Raw genomic sequence first — 15,182 nt, 5'->3', positions numbered from 1 at the left:
AGAGCAGATTTTTTCTTTTTCATTATGATGTGAAGAATTAGCAGCATAGATAATCAAACAAGAATACTAATACTAAAAAAAGAACCTTAAAAAATTCCACAAGTAAATAAATCGGACGTAATTTTCTTTTTTTTAAAATCTACAACATGGGGTAGAAAATATGTATACCAATTAAATACAAACCTATTAAATTATTAGTACTAAACCTGTTAAATGCAAACAAAACTAGTTTAGGGCTTATAGTGGTCAGCTGAATCAGTTCCACTAAAAACTGACTAGGACCACCAGGAAATAATTATCAGTGGTCACCTGGACCAGTTATCCATTACCCTCAATCTGGTGTAAAGGTAAGGTATGGGGTGGATTTGGATTAGTTTGTGCTTTTGTCACAAATCAGAAAACTTTATCATATAATAGTGAACAATGTATATCCTCAATAATCCTTCATTTAATTACACTTTAATACAGTTACAGCTGTATAGGTAACCTGTACGGTCAATTCTGTGCCTTTAAAATGTTCAAGTTTAACAATCGTCCGCCGCGCATAAGGTACGGTCAGTTATGAGTTTTTACTCGGCAAAAAACCTGTCTGCTGCATACATTCACTGGCAGATTTGTGAAGTTTATGAAGCTTCCTACTAGCATGTTGACAGGAAATTTTGCTACTCCTATTTGGACTCTCTCCACAGCTCGGTCCCAAGCTTTATTGGACTCTTTTTGGCTGTGAAGTTTTGGACCACCCCTAACAGCCCACACCTTGAGATAAGTGATTTTTATCTTTCTCGATGTTCCAAACATTATTTTAGCGGCAACAAGTACAGCGATGATGAAAATTTCAAAACGGCCGTGACCTTTTGGGTATCGGAGCAAGTTGCTATGATGAGGGTATTCTAAATCTAGTTGTAAGGCATGATAAGTGTTTAAGCAAACTTGGCAACTACTTTGAAAAAAAGAGAAACATATGTAGAATCAAAAAATAAATTTGTTTCATAAAAATTTTCTTTCGTTTGGTTTTTATTTTCTAACGGCCCTTACTTTTAAAAAAAAACAGCCCTCGAATTAAACAAATAAACTCAGTCATGTCTGAACAGCTTTTAAAATGTTACACAACCCACTTACTTATGAAGTTAACAAAGAATTGAAAAATACCTGATACAACAATTTCAACTAATGTTCCTTCAGTAACTTCTGAAGCAGCATTGATTGGCAATAATATGTTTGTAGAGCCATAGTCATGACGAAACAATAGAAGTCGTTCATTTAATCTCTTCAAACTGTGTTCAGGAAACTGAAAAATAAAGGAGGCAGTTATCATACATACCTGAACATTTTACCTGAATCCAATAGTTCATGGAAGGTACTACAAAAAAGCATATAATAAACTGCACATAGATAATTTCAGGGACTATTCATAGTCAATAAAGGGAAATAAATGAATTAAAAAAAACTTTAACATATATTAGAGCACAATTTTTTCAGAAAATATAAGTTTGAAGTTCAATCATTTTTTTAAGTCACTATATATAAAAATAAAAAAAATTATCTTGAATAAAACTAGAATTGAAAAAATTATGACTTTATTTGTTATTAGTAATGCATTCACAAATAAATGCATCAAATATTATTCTAAATAAATAATTAAAGGTTTGTAATTTTAAAAGGGAGTAAAATCAAAAGAGCACTTTCAAACTTTTCTTATACCTTTTTCCAAAACTATCAGAAAGACCAACTCACACACTAGATTATTTTAAATCATGGCTATTAAAACAAAAAATAAATGAAGTACAGATGTGTTATATGTTTTTATAGAAACTCAATTAATTTCTTAAAAGTGGATAGAATCTTTCCTTTAGGTATAATTTTTTTACATGATCTTCACCAATTTCATACACAAATACCTTTTAAAAGGTGAAAAATAAAGGGATCACTTTAATAGATTCATTTTTAGAACTTGTATGGATTTTTCCTTCAAAACTTTAAAGCAATAAAGTTATGAAATTTAAGGTTTTCAATAAGGAATTTAAAAACTACACGCGTGGCAGTTCTTAGATGTTTTCGTAATTTAATTTTAATACCGTTTTAGCTGTCACAACTGATTTGGATGATAAAAAAATCCAACATTAAATGAACAAAAACAAATATATTTATCAGAAATCTAAAAAAGGGCAAGCGGCGTATGTTATTTAACTACTTTTCAAAGACTTCTGATTGTAGAATTGTTAGACATAATTTAATCAGAAACAATTAAAAGAGAATCTCAAATATTGCATGTTATATATCTCAAACTCTGATTAGGTTACTGCATTGTATGTAACACGTATCAAAAGATACTGCCAAATAGGGTAAATACCCACTATCAGTTTATTTGTGAAAATTAAATAAAAAGAATTAAAGAAACAAATAAAATATTAAAAAAATTAAATAAAGCATATTCAGAATCTTCCGTCTTCATCTCTTCAACAGTTGAGTTAGATTGATAGAAAAGAGGCCTCTTAAAGCTTCCAACCATGGGTGTCATTAGCGCAGAGCATATGCTACCCCCCCCCCCCCACAATAATTCAAAATTTTAAAAGTCCCCCTCAATATTTCAGAAAATTATATAACATTTTTGCAAGTCATGATTAATTTAATTTCTTAAAGTTGAAAACAAGAAAGAAATAAAAATAATTAATCTTTTTGAAGGTATTTAGCATATTTAAGAATTTGTTTTCTTATGCATGAAGTTTATAAAACTATTGCGACTGTGTAATTTAATTTCGCCCCCCTCAAAAATTGGGTCCCCGCGCTGCCCAATTTCTTTCAACATATAAGACTTTTAAATAAAAAGCAAAAACATTTTCGCTTATTCAAAAAACAGTAGTACCTTTTTGTCGTGAATATCTTTGGCTCATTTAAATAAGAAGCAGCATTTTATTAGCACTTGATCAATGAATACACTACCAACAAAAACTATTTTGCTAAAATAGAACAATATTTAGACTTAATATTTCAGAGCAGAATTGAATAGTAAAAAATTACCCTTCTGTCAATAAAATTCACAGCTAAATCTTTGAGGCTTTTTAAATTCAAATCACCCACATCAACAGTAAGAGAATCTTTAACTAATCCAGCTTGCATAGTAAAAGTGACTTCATCAGGAAGATTAAGAGTGGGTGGCTCCACCATTTTTGAGCCTAAAAACATACAGCCATTATGTTGATGATAAATATATTAGAAGATTAGGAACACTACACATAATCAGGAATGGCAAGTTTCTTCCACACTGTTTTCCACTGTGGAATAAAGAAACTCTGGAGGAACACGTTTCTTCCAACCCAAGTGGAAGAAATGAAAGAATTATAAAATAACAAAATACTCTTCTCAAAAGCTTATAATTGCATAGATATATGATAAATAGCTTAGATATTAATACTAATGCTTAAATAATAGTATTAATATCTAAGCTGCATAACCTATCGTTTTTAATTACATAAAAACAAAAAAACAGCAATAGTAAAAAAAAATATAATAATTATACAGTGTTGCATAGAAATACTCAAACCAACCCATAAATATCAACTAATATGATAAATGAATTTTAAAATTCTGTATAAAAATATAAATAACATAAAAAAGTTAATTTTTTAAAAAGTATAAGTAAAAAACACAGCTTTTTACTTTTTATATTAAATTTATTTTATTAAAATTTAAGCTATTTTTATAACTTTTATTTCTAAACAAATGTATTAGTTGTTTTAAAGTTTCTTCCACTTCATCCAGAATCTTTTCCTTTTTTTTGCATTTTCTTCCAGTGTCCTGTAAGAAATAGGTTTCTTCAGGACGAAATGGCCAATCTAGCACACAATGAAAATAATATGTACAAAAATTACAAGGTTTTATCTTATCACAGTCTACCCAATTCTGAGTTAACATGTATCAACATCCATCTACCTAACCTCGTCATTTTGAACCAAATCCAGAAGACAAGGGAACTTCTATATCAAGCATTGGGACAAACTAGCTTTGTGGAGGATGTTTTAAGGAAACTAACTCACATTTGTGTTACTTGGATAGGAAAACCACAAAAATCTTCAAAGGTTAACCCTACAACAAGGAGATTCTAACCCATGCTCTGTCTATTACTGATAATATTCTATGTCAACACTACCACCAGGGTGAGTCGAGAGCAGAATTCCTAACCAATAGCCATCACTGGGACTTTAACTTGGGCCACATTATTGGAAGACGAGTGCTCCATACCCTAAGCCTCCACAGCTGATTACTATTTTTTAGCTAACAGGAAACAGATACTTTTTTTTTCTTGTAAAAAATCTACAAAAAATGTCTGACTTTCTGAGACCACAATGAACAATTGATAATATTTTTTATTTCTTTAGCCAGACAACAATAACATTTTTTTTTCAAAATTTAAAGGCAGAGAATATATACAATATTTTCAAATTAAAATCATTTGAAGTTTTGAGCACTTTGTCGTATTTAATAAAAATTAATTTCCAGCTGCCTTTTAACTTTCTCAATGGAAAATTCTTTTTATTTTATTGTTAAAAATTTAATTTTTAAAGGAATCCTCGGACTACATCAGTTTTGAAAATGTTTGGTTACAGAAAATTTTCTAATAAAAAATAGAGATGTGGAAAAGCAATATATATATATATATATATATATATACAGGTTATAAGTTAAGACCTTATAATATCAGCCGTTTCTTTTTTCTTTCTTTTAAAAGAATAATTAAATAATGCTACTTATATATAAATTTTCTTTCATTTTTTTGGTTGATTTTCATCTCAATCATTTTTTGGATGAAAGTAAAAGCATAAAGTGTTCAAGAATATATATTTGTTTTGCTAGTAACTTTTTACTGGTTACTAAACTTTTTTCTTTTAAAATATTTAAGGAGGTAAGAATAATCGCATACTTAAAACTAAAGAACAATCTGTAAATATTAAAAAGATCAATTAAAAAATCCTTAGAACAAACAAAGCAAAAAAAAATTAGAGAATGCAAAACATTTTCAAGGTGCTATTCTTTTACTTAAAATCATAGCTCCCATCTGAATGTAGGTAAGTATTCCATGGAGAAAAGAAAACACATTCAGAATACTCAATATACATACATGAACAAAAATTAGCTGACTAACCTCATGTTTCTAAACTATTTTATACTGAGCAGTAACCATCTATTAACGTGACATTGTTTTACAAAAATAAAAATTCTAGCATCAATTAAAAAATCATCCAGAATTAATATTTAAAATACGAAACAAAATAATTTTGAAGGAAAAAAAATCAAAATATCACTCAAATACTTATCAAACATTCTCACCATGATCACTAAATGAAATTTATCCTCGATTTCCTATTGAAAAAAATGGGGGAAACTAAAACAACAACCTCAGAGAAAAGTAAACAAATCCCATCAGGAAGGAAGGAAGAGTCTCAATAAAAGACAGGTCGAAGAGAAAGTCCAAAAAATACATGACCTACAGAAATATGTGTCATGGTCCAAAGCATCTGAAAAAGAATTACTCAAGCTGATGCACTGGAGTAAGAAATAATTTATTTCTGAAGCTTAGTGCCATGCAATATCAAGCACAATCAACTGATCCATGCTTGACTGAACCCAAAACTTGTTCTAGGTCTCGCATTTTATTGCAATCAAAAAAAAAATATTTAGCACCAAGCTATCAACGATTTGTTTTTCTTTTAATATTTCTCATACACAAATCAAATTTATTACAACACTCAACTGATTTTATTAAATTCAACTCAAAGGTTTTTGAATAAAACATAATGGGCATTAAAAAAAAAAAAACAGACTTTTGTGTGTCAATACAAAAAAAAAATATCTTAAAGTTAGAAATTTGATTAAAGTCAAACTGATAATAAAGCCATTAAAACTTTTATAAAATTAATTCACACATTTTAAATAAGCTTTAATGTTAGGGGGTTTTTTTTTTCAGTCTAAATACATTAGTTACATAACATTGAAGTTTTCATTTTGTAGGTATTTAGCAATATAAAAATAAATTAGTATGCATTAAATTTGAGGGAATTAAAACCAATTTTAAGGTTAAATATAACTTTAAAAAAAAAAACACAATTGCTACATAACTTATCATATTTGTTTAACATTGACATTTTAAAATTATTTTTAAAAATTAAATAATTTTTTAAAATTAAACAGAAACAAGTATTTAAAGAGAGACAAGTAAATTTAAAACCATAAAATTTATCACAAAATTCATCTGATCTAATCAAACTTTTTTAATAACAATCTTTTATGTCAAAAGAATTTGTATGTAAATAAATAAGTATAAAAAATACTTTTATTACAAAACTGAATTATATTCTATAAAATCAAATTTTAAGAATTTCTAAAAGTGAATAACAATGAATGGACAACAATTATTTCAATGAGAAACAGACATTTGCACTTGAAAGGTCAGAAATTCTCTACAAAATAACAGAAAAAATAATATTGAGTTTCAATTTTTTTTTCTAATTTAGAATTCAGAATATTTAATAAAATAATTTTAATAATTTTGAGGCAATACATAAAAACTCAGTATTCTATTATTGAACATTTATCATGTTTTTTATTGATTAGATTTGTATCTGTGTTGTAGATAAATTATGAGGCAATATTTTGTTGGGTTTTTTAAATACATCAAAAATAATGCAAATCTGGAGATCAATTTTTTAAAGTAATTAAATTTAATTATAAATGACATTCTGAGCGGCAAACAGTGACATGTAGCTCAGAACTCGATAATGTAGTAAAATTTGTTACTAACGAGAGCACGTGGACCATGACAATTTTCATGTTTCATGTCATGAATGATAGAACAAAAGTAACAGGGCCAAGATAACCTGGTTGGCAGGGTGTTGGTCCCAAGTCTGAGAGGTTGTCAGTTCAATCCCTGTCGACCAAACACTCCCCGTGTAGCAAATGGTGACTGGTGCATGTTAAACCTCTCAGGTCATAAAGTCCTCCATGCCCATGTAACAAATCAATACTTTGACGGGTACTGAATTGGAGATTGATCGTTCTCTTATTCAAGTCAAAATTGGGATCCATGGATGAATAAATGGATGTATGAATGAGTCACCCCCCCTATAAGAGGTCTGTGACGTGTGTTGCTGAAGTCATATTCTTGACCATAGATGGCACCACTGAAAAAGAAGAATCGCCCCCCATTGCCTTGAATTTACTTGGCTTCACCAAGCAGGCTTGCTTGTATTATCTAGTAGCATTAGAAACAACAACAAAAGTAACTATAACTTTCTCTTTAAGTCACTATGGAAAACATAGGTTGTTTGTTAGCATAAAGAAATTTTTGTAATTTAAATACTTTTTTTAATGCATTAAAGACAGATTTTTGATACTGCAATGTTTCAAATTATGTAGAATATACTTTTTATCAAAAATATATATATATATAAATTTATATACATTTTTAAATAATTTTATAAATACATAATATATGCATTAATAATCATTTACATAATATAAATGCATTAATAAGGTATAAGAAATTTTTGTTTTGTAGATAACTATATATTAGCATAGCAGAAATTCTCCAGCAGGGCTACAGATTATTCCACCATCTGCAGATTGATTTTCATCTAAGTGTAATTTTTATTTTTAAAAAGCAAATAAACAAATGTGGGATAATTGCAGAGACTTCTTCATAAAACATCTCAAATACTGTTTATAATAAAAATTAGTTTACTGAATTTAGAGAACACTGCTAAGAACAAAAAAAATAAAGAATTTTTTTTAATTACAGTAATCTTGATACCTCAAAGTTGAAGGGACGCTAAAAAAATTGAGATAGCGAGTTTTAGAGATAATGAGTTCAGAGCTAAATTTAATATAAAAAGTAGAAAAATTTATTCTAAAATAGTACTCTAAAAAGTAAAATCACAAAACAGAAGAATAATTATTAATAATGTATGTAATGATAGTCTACTATAAGTTATACAACAACGATAATTTTTAAAAGTAAGACAAAAATAATTATGCGCTAAATAGAAAAGAATTTGTTTGTACATTGTGATTTTTCAGACATTGTACAACGTACATTGTGATTTTTCAGAAAAAAGTAATTTTCTATTTCATATAAAATTCCTCATAACTCGGTTTTGAGAAGAAACTCTTCGACATAGGAATTCGAATTAACATTAGGTTGACATGTAATGCAAAGAGGGAAAATATTTTTTGGACATAACAAGGTTTTCGAGATACAGAAGTTCGAGATATCGAGAATACACTATCCTCGATTATTTTTCTTTATTACTTGAATTTCTTTATTAACTGTATAAGGATTTATCTCATTCTTTAACCACGGTATAAAATTCAACTTACATTAAAAAAAAAATAATATTTCATGCAGAATTTTTAAGAACCCTGTTTTTACAAATTTTACTACAAATGTGTTAGCTGAACTTTTACAAAAATAATCTCTTTCTGACTGCTTTGAGGATTTATGTGCTGCTATAATGTTGGGAATATAAATTGTATCAAAATTAATCTTTCAGATTTAGTAGTGGTTGGGGGGGGGAGGAGTAATTGATTCTTCCCTATCAACGTCAGAATTTATATTAACAAGCATTTGCTCAGACATTAAAAGATTCACTGAACAGAAATACATAACAGAAACTATTCAATGGTTTGGACAACAATAAATTCTCCGCAGTTATCAGATTAATAGCAAAAATATTCGAGGAACTTCATATTTTTTTCTCATTATTTATCCCCATACAGGTTTGTGTTTCTTAGACTTTTTGAATGAAATAAAATTTCTATTAAATAAATTTTGAAAAGTGAAAAAAAAAATTTATTTATACATTTGTAAAAAAAAAAATACATGGGCTATTGAACATTAAATTAATTTCATATAAAAACTGATCATAATGATATTAGCAGCTATAATATCACACAAATATTGCAATAAAGTAATGGTTTCTAAGAAATTTTTTCAGCTATACCAATATAACAAATTACTGAAACTGATAATAAATGTGATAAAAGAACTAATTTATTCGATGTACATATTTTTGTATGTTTTTAACAAATTCTGCATGTCATGTTTAAAAATTATTTTATACTGGTCTAATAATAAATATATTTTAATAATTAACATAAATTAATTCTAATTTATAATAATAATACACTGAAAACCTATTGGGAGTGACCATTGTCCATTCCAGAGTAAAATGGTCCTCGATGGCGGTTGTTCGTTCTTAGAGGTTACCTCCAATGACTTCAAAACTGTTATCGAAGATACATGATTTTTTGCAAACTATCACAGTTATATTACGTGTCATTTTCTAAGTGTGAAAATGCCACTTTTGTTGGCGTCATGAAAAGACGGATCTATGAATAAAATTTAGCGTCTACAAAAATTATTCCAACCGATATAATTATGTGTAAAAACAAATTTACCAATTATGAGTGATAAAACTAATTTAAATTAAAAAAAAAAAAAAAAATTACATTTTCAGTTTAAGTTGGCATTTAATTTTACATATATAAAAAAATTACTTTTAAAAGGTGAGGTTTGTTTGCTTGATGAGATGCCTGTTTTTTCTAAAATAACTGACTTTCTAATTAAACTTTCAACTCTAAAAGTAAATCATTGATAACACTGTTTTTAGTGCTCTTAGACTGCAACATGAGGTTGTAATCTCAAAAAGAGCTCTCTAATTTCTTAATTAGAGCTCTCTAATTATTAGTTTTTTTTTTCAAATAAATAATCTGTTAAGAAAAGTCTGAAGAATAACTGGATAATGAAATTTCATTTATATACGTAGACTGATATTCTGACTAACATTGGTAAACTATCAGACAATATCATAAATTATTTTACACCATTAAAGATATGAGGAATTATTATTATAAGCAAATCTATTTGATGGTCACTCAGTTTACTAGATCTCAATGCAGCAGAAAATATTAAATTGTTTAAACTTGATAGAAAAAGTTCTACAACTAAAAACAAGTAACCATTACATAGTCAAATATTAAAAATGCAAAAAAGTAATAAATAGTAAATGTGTGTACGTTCTCTGTAGTAAGTCTAAATACTATTACTATCGTAACCGAGTTTACACACAAACAATAAAAATCAACGTTCGCAACTAAAATACTTTTGACAGCTGGTAAACAATGTTTAAGATAATAATAATAAATGTATACAATATTAGAGTAGAGATTCGATTTAAACATGAACTCTTTTTCATTGACAAGCAAAAAAATATAAAAAATACTAATTAAAAATGTAGTGCTCTAAACAAGTAGTGAATATTCGACTTCGCATACTAATAATTTTTTAAGAACTTTTGAATGAACTTTCTACGGCATATAGGAAAATTTTGTTATCAAATACATTCTTAAATCAACAGAAATGATGTCAAACTTTTATTTGAGCAACATATTTGCAGCTGAAAAAGAGCAAAATTTTAGAGCAGCATTAGTTTCATTAATCAAATATTAAGTCGCAAACAGATAGATAAACAATATTATATTTTAAAAAAGATAAAATATTGTTTATTTAACCCACCATGCATGGGAAACGCAATCAATAATAAATAATTTCTTTATTGGTGGCTATGCCATTTTGACATTTAATGAAGTTTTCTTTTTAAAAATGTACAAACAAAATTTTACGTCAATTATTTATGGATGAGTTTGATGTGTTGCCAATTGAATGCTCTTTTTTCAAGCGAAAATAAGGATGAAAAACAAAACAAAGCGGCTAACCAAATAGCTCAAAACACTAACAAAATAAACATTGTTTTTACTGCACTCAAGTCACGCTTCTCGTACACGCAGTTTCGTTCAAGAGGACCAAAATGCTCCTTTGAGGCCTTTGGCCACTAGAGGGACAACAACCACTAGAGAGACGATTTACTCATTCATACTTAGTTTGACATGGATTCGTTGATAACATTAATTTCTTATAGTCTGATATAACAAAATTAATCAACTTTATTTCAAAAATTTTATTTTACCATTAGTAATCTAGCATAAGTAATATAATAATTCAACGTAGCCTTTATTGTTTTCAGCTTAAATAAATATTTGTAACTATCTAATTATATAGGGTCAGGGGAAAAAAATTAACTTGTTCAGTATCACTCCACAAGATTCAAATTATAATTTATTTTAATTAAAGTATTTTTTCTTCTTGAATTTAATATTTATATTACTTTGAATTTAAACACAATATTTTTTCTATCTTAAAAAAACAGATCAAGTGATGAAATTAAAAGATTTTTTTTCTAATTTTTCTACTAAGCATTAGCGATTGACAAAACTAAAACTAAGCATAAACTTTTTTATCGAGAGATAAAGTACCTAATAATGCTTCAACAGAATTTTCTGCATGTTTAAACGATCAAAATAGCGAAATAAATTCTCGTTAGAAAAACGTAAAAAATAAATTTAATCGATTTTCATCACGAATTTTTAATAAAATGATGAGATTTTCTTTTATTCTAATTTTTCAGAAGAAAGCTAATTTTTTCCAATGCCAATGAAGTATGTTGTTATAAGCAGATGAATTTCAATAACATTCTTCATGTTACCTTTTATTATTTTTACTAGATGCCAAACAAATTTTTTGTTTCAATGTTTTCGTTGTAACTATCATCCAGATTTTTGCTTTTAAAAATATCTTTATAAATAATAAATATGAATTTTAAATTGTTGAAAGTATTGCTTATAAATAGTATTTTTACCTTTACTTTTTTACTGAAATACTGAATAATTAAAGTAGTTTAAATACTGAGAAATGCCTAATAACAATAATTATGAATAAATAAATCATAAGCTAAAACAAAATAATTTATATGTTTTAAGAACATTAGATTAGAGTCAGAGAGTAGTAATATTTGGCTGAAGTAAAAAAGTAAGAAATAGAGAGAACTCCAGCAATATTCGAGCTTCAAGTCGCTTAAACAGTCAACTATGGATGGTTGATTGAATGTAAACAATACCAAGCTTCCTAAAACCGGAATAAATTAAGAAAACTTCAAGTGTATTCCTCCGCTTATGTCATGCTTACGGGGTGATGTGTGAACAGGCTTGATATTCTAGAAAGTTTCATTATTGTAATTTGAAATTAAATTTACGCGTAATTTTACCATTCATGAAAGTTATCTGTAATTTACTATAAATAAAATGTAAAGTTTGCCATGTTGTGAAAGTTATCCTTTTGTTGGCTATATTTGTGTAAAATATCAACATTTGATATTTTTTGGGTTGCATTATTGTTGAGAAGCCTTCCGAATTCATATTGTTGTTTGTTTCCTTGAAATTTAAATTGAAACAATGCGTTTTGTTGTAAACACTATTAGTATAATAATATTGGATGGCGAGATTTTTCAAGCTCAGGTGTAAAAATCAATCGAAAGTAGCGTCTTACGACGGAAAGTCTTAAGGCGAATTTTAACCCTTAGCGCCATCTGTGCTTATCTTTACTTACTCAACCATCGATACCCAATTTTAAACTCCTAGTAAAAATTTTTAAGTATTTCTTTTTCAGTTAGAGAAAAGAGGGAAAAAAAACAAAGATATTTTCTTGCATTAGGAGACTCCGTTCCCTGTTCCCTCCTCTCACTAATCATCATTGTTTGATTCATCATTATTTGCTTTTTTCCATACATTTAAAAAAAGAGATCATTTTGTTTATAAAACATATAAGTATTATAATTTTATGAACGCAAAACTTTATTAATAAGGCCCGGATTTTGATGACATTTGCATTTTTTGCATTTTCGGACATTTTTTGTCCTTTAGAGCATTTTTTTGGATTTATAGGGCATTTTTTAAAAATTTTAGGGCGTATTTTGCATTTTAAAGCATTTTTTAAGGTTTTTGATAATTTTTTCCAATTTTTTTATTATTTTTTGGGGTATTTTTATTACATGAAATGCAAAATTTGTCTCATAATTTTACATTTCATATTGTAACTCTCAAAAAATGTTTCAAAACATTTGCTCCTAGTCAGCTTTGCCCCCTAAACCAGTAATCACACGATGGGGTACCTGGTTGGATGCATGCGTATACTACAGTGAAAATTTTAAGATAGTGAAGTCTATCGTCAGTAGTTTTGATTCAGAAGATGCTGCATCAATTAAGATAGCGCTAAACGTGTTCGCTTCTGATAAAATCGAAGGAAATTTAGCATTTATCAAGTCTAACTTTGCTATTGTGTCCTCGACAATTACAAGTTTGGAGAAACAAGAACTGGAACTTAGCGATGCAATAAATTATATTGATGTAGTGAGTCGAGTGTTGCAAAAAGCAAGGGGAAAAATAGGACAAAGTGTAGCAGCTAGATTGAACAAAGTTTTGGAGAAGAACACTGGCTTCCAAACAATGAAGAAAATCTCTAGGATACTAACAGGTGAAGCAACAACTTTTCAAATTGGAGAAGAATTGTCAGTAAGTGAGACCGTCTTTTTCAAGTACGCACCATTAACATCAGAAGAAGCTTCTCCAGGTATAAAAATTTACTTTCAGACAAGAGACGCTCGTTTACATTTCAAAATATCGAAAAACATTTAATAATCCAATGTAATTCTGATATTTAGTAATATTATTAGATGTAAGCTGTTATATTCATTAAAGTTTCGATACAAAATGAAAATGTTTTGGTGTCAATATATTTTCCTTTTTTTGTTGTTGTTATTTTAGGATATAAAACATATTTTTCAAACTTTAATGAACGTAGAACAAGTATTGCATTACTTTATAGTTTTTGAAATGACTCATAATTTTAAAGAGTAAAACATTGTTTTAGTTCGATATTTTTACTTTATTTAAGTCATGTCATAAGGCATTTTTAGCGCAATTTTCGGATTTTTAGAGCATTTTTAAGGGCATTTTTTGCATTTTTTAAGGACATTAGTTGAGATTTTTTAGGTCATCAAAATCCGGGCTCTATTTATTAATATGCTAAAAGTAACAAAATGGAAAGAGGCCTGGATTTCAAATATAATTCTCAACTGCACTTGGAAAAAAATTTGAATTCAGGAATGCATAATGGATGGCACAATACGAAGTAATAAATGAGAAGTAATTAACAGTATATAACTAATATCGTATAATAGTTCAAATTAGAAAAAGTTTCAAGCTTTCTTCATAAAATATGAAAAATAATAATAGTTAAATTATGATAAATTAATTATGATATATAATCAAAATCTAAAGAACAAAAATGGAGGGAAAAAACCCTTTGAAGTTGAATAACTTTCGTACAAATTGGAATTTCACAAAAATCCCCCGTTACTATTATAATTCAAATTGGTCCTATCATACATCGAATTTCAACACTGTAGTACATTTCAACAGGCAGTAAATCAGCCAACATGTTTTTGTTTTATTAATTACAAGTTTAACAGTTAATAATTATCGAATTAATAATCGAAACATAAAATTTTTCACTTCATCAAACTCTTTGTGCATATTTCTTCACACCATCGTAATTTCAAGTTTCAAAGTCTCACAGTTTTTGTTCGGCAAGATAAAATGTAGAAAAAAATCACTTTAAATTGCAATAATTTTCGAACAAATTGGTTATAAGTTACAAATTGGTGTTAAGTTCATATACAATATGGCCTTTTCAACGTATCGAATTTTAACTCTGTAGGTGCATTCCTGCGGGCTGTAAAGCGGCCCTTACAGCATTTTTTACGACTAGTTTGAGAGCTAATTACTCTCAAACTGATTATCGAATGTCAAGTTTTTTTTTATTCCACCATAATTCTAGTACATTTTTCATACACCTTTGAAGTTTTTTACGTAGAAAACCAAATACAACGTTAAGTGGAACCCTAAGGTTTCACTGAAAACCATTTAGGAAGAGGGTCCTAGAGTTCAGTGAAAGAGTTAAAGTGGTTTCGAGAGCTTTGATTTTTTTTTTAAGTCAGTGATGGTTTTTGAAACCTTTAATTATACATGCAACCCTCCTTTATTTAACATTTCGGTTACATCTATGTAATTAATTAAAGTAAAATACCATTGAAAAAGAATGGCATTTTTAAAAAAATAATATAAATTTCTCTTATAACTATATTTTGAATAAATTATGAAAGGACATGCTTTTGTAAAAATTTGCATTAGTATTTCTCAGAGAAATTTTAAAAATTCGTTAATAAAGAAATATGTTT

At 27.9% G+C, this 15,182-nt stretch overlaps 1 protein-coding gene across 5 annotated transcripts in view; it reads right to left on the bottom strand.

Moving 5' to 3' along the window:
• LOC107454272 (serine/threonine-protein kinase D3) overlaps positions 1–10,815 on the bottom strand; it is a 49,923-nt gene extending 39,108 nt beyond the window's left edge. For 2 of the 5 annotated variants that reach the window (XM_016071397.3, XM_016071398.3), the window contains exons 1-3: positions 10,568–10,710; positions 3,019–3,173; positions 1,150–1,288 (exon numbers count right to left, since the gene is read on the bottom strand). In XM_016071397.3, the coding sequence (XP_015926883.1) occupies positions 1,150–1,288; positions 3,019–3,173; positions 10,568–10,574 (301 nt within the window). In that variant the 5' untranslated portion in view covers positions 10,575–10,710. Of the gene's footprint in view, positions 1–1,149; positions 1,289–3,018; positions 3,174–10,326; positions 10,346–10,567 lie in introns of those variants that run through there. The other 3 variants (XM_016071399.3, XM_016071400.3, XM_043046807.2) reach the window with 3 other exon arrangements.
• Between the last annotated feature and the right edge of the window lie 4,367 nt (positions 10,816–15,182).

The sequence above is a fragment of the Parasteatoda tepidariorum genome, chromosome 10 (assembly GCF_043381705.1).
Source record: "Parasteatoda tepidariorum isolate YZ-2023 chromosome 10, CAS_Ptep_4.0, whole genome shotgun sequence".
NCBI classification, from domain to species: Eukaryota; Metazoa; Arthropoda; class Arachnida; order Araneae; family Theridiidae; genus Parasteatoda; species Parasteatoda tepidariorum.
Note: the sequence above shows the minus strand (reverse complement) of the source record. Positions and strands in the feature narration are given on the sequence as shown.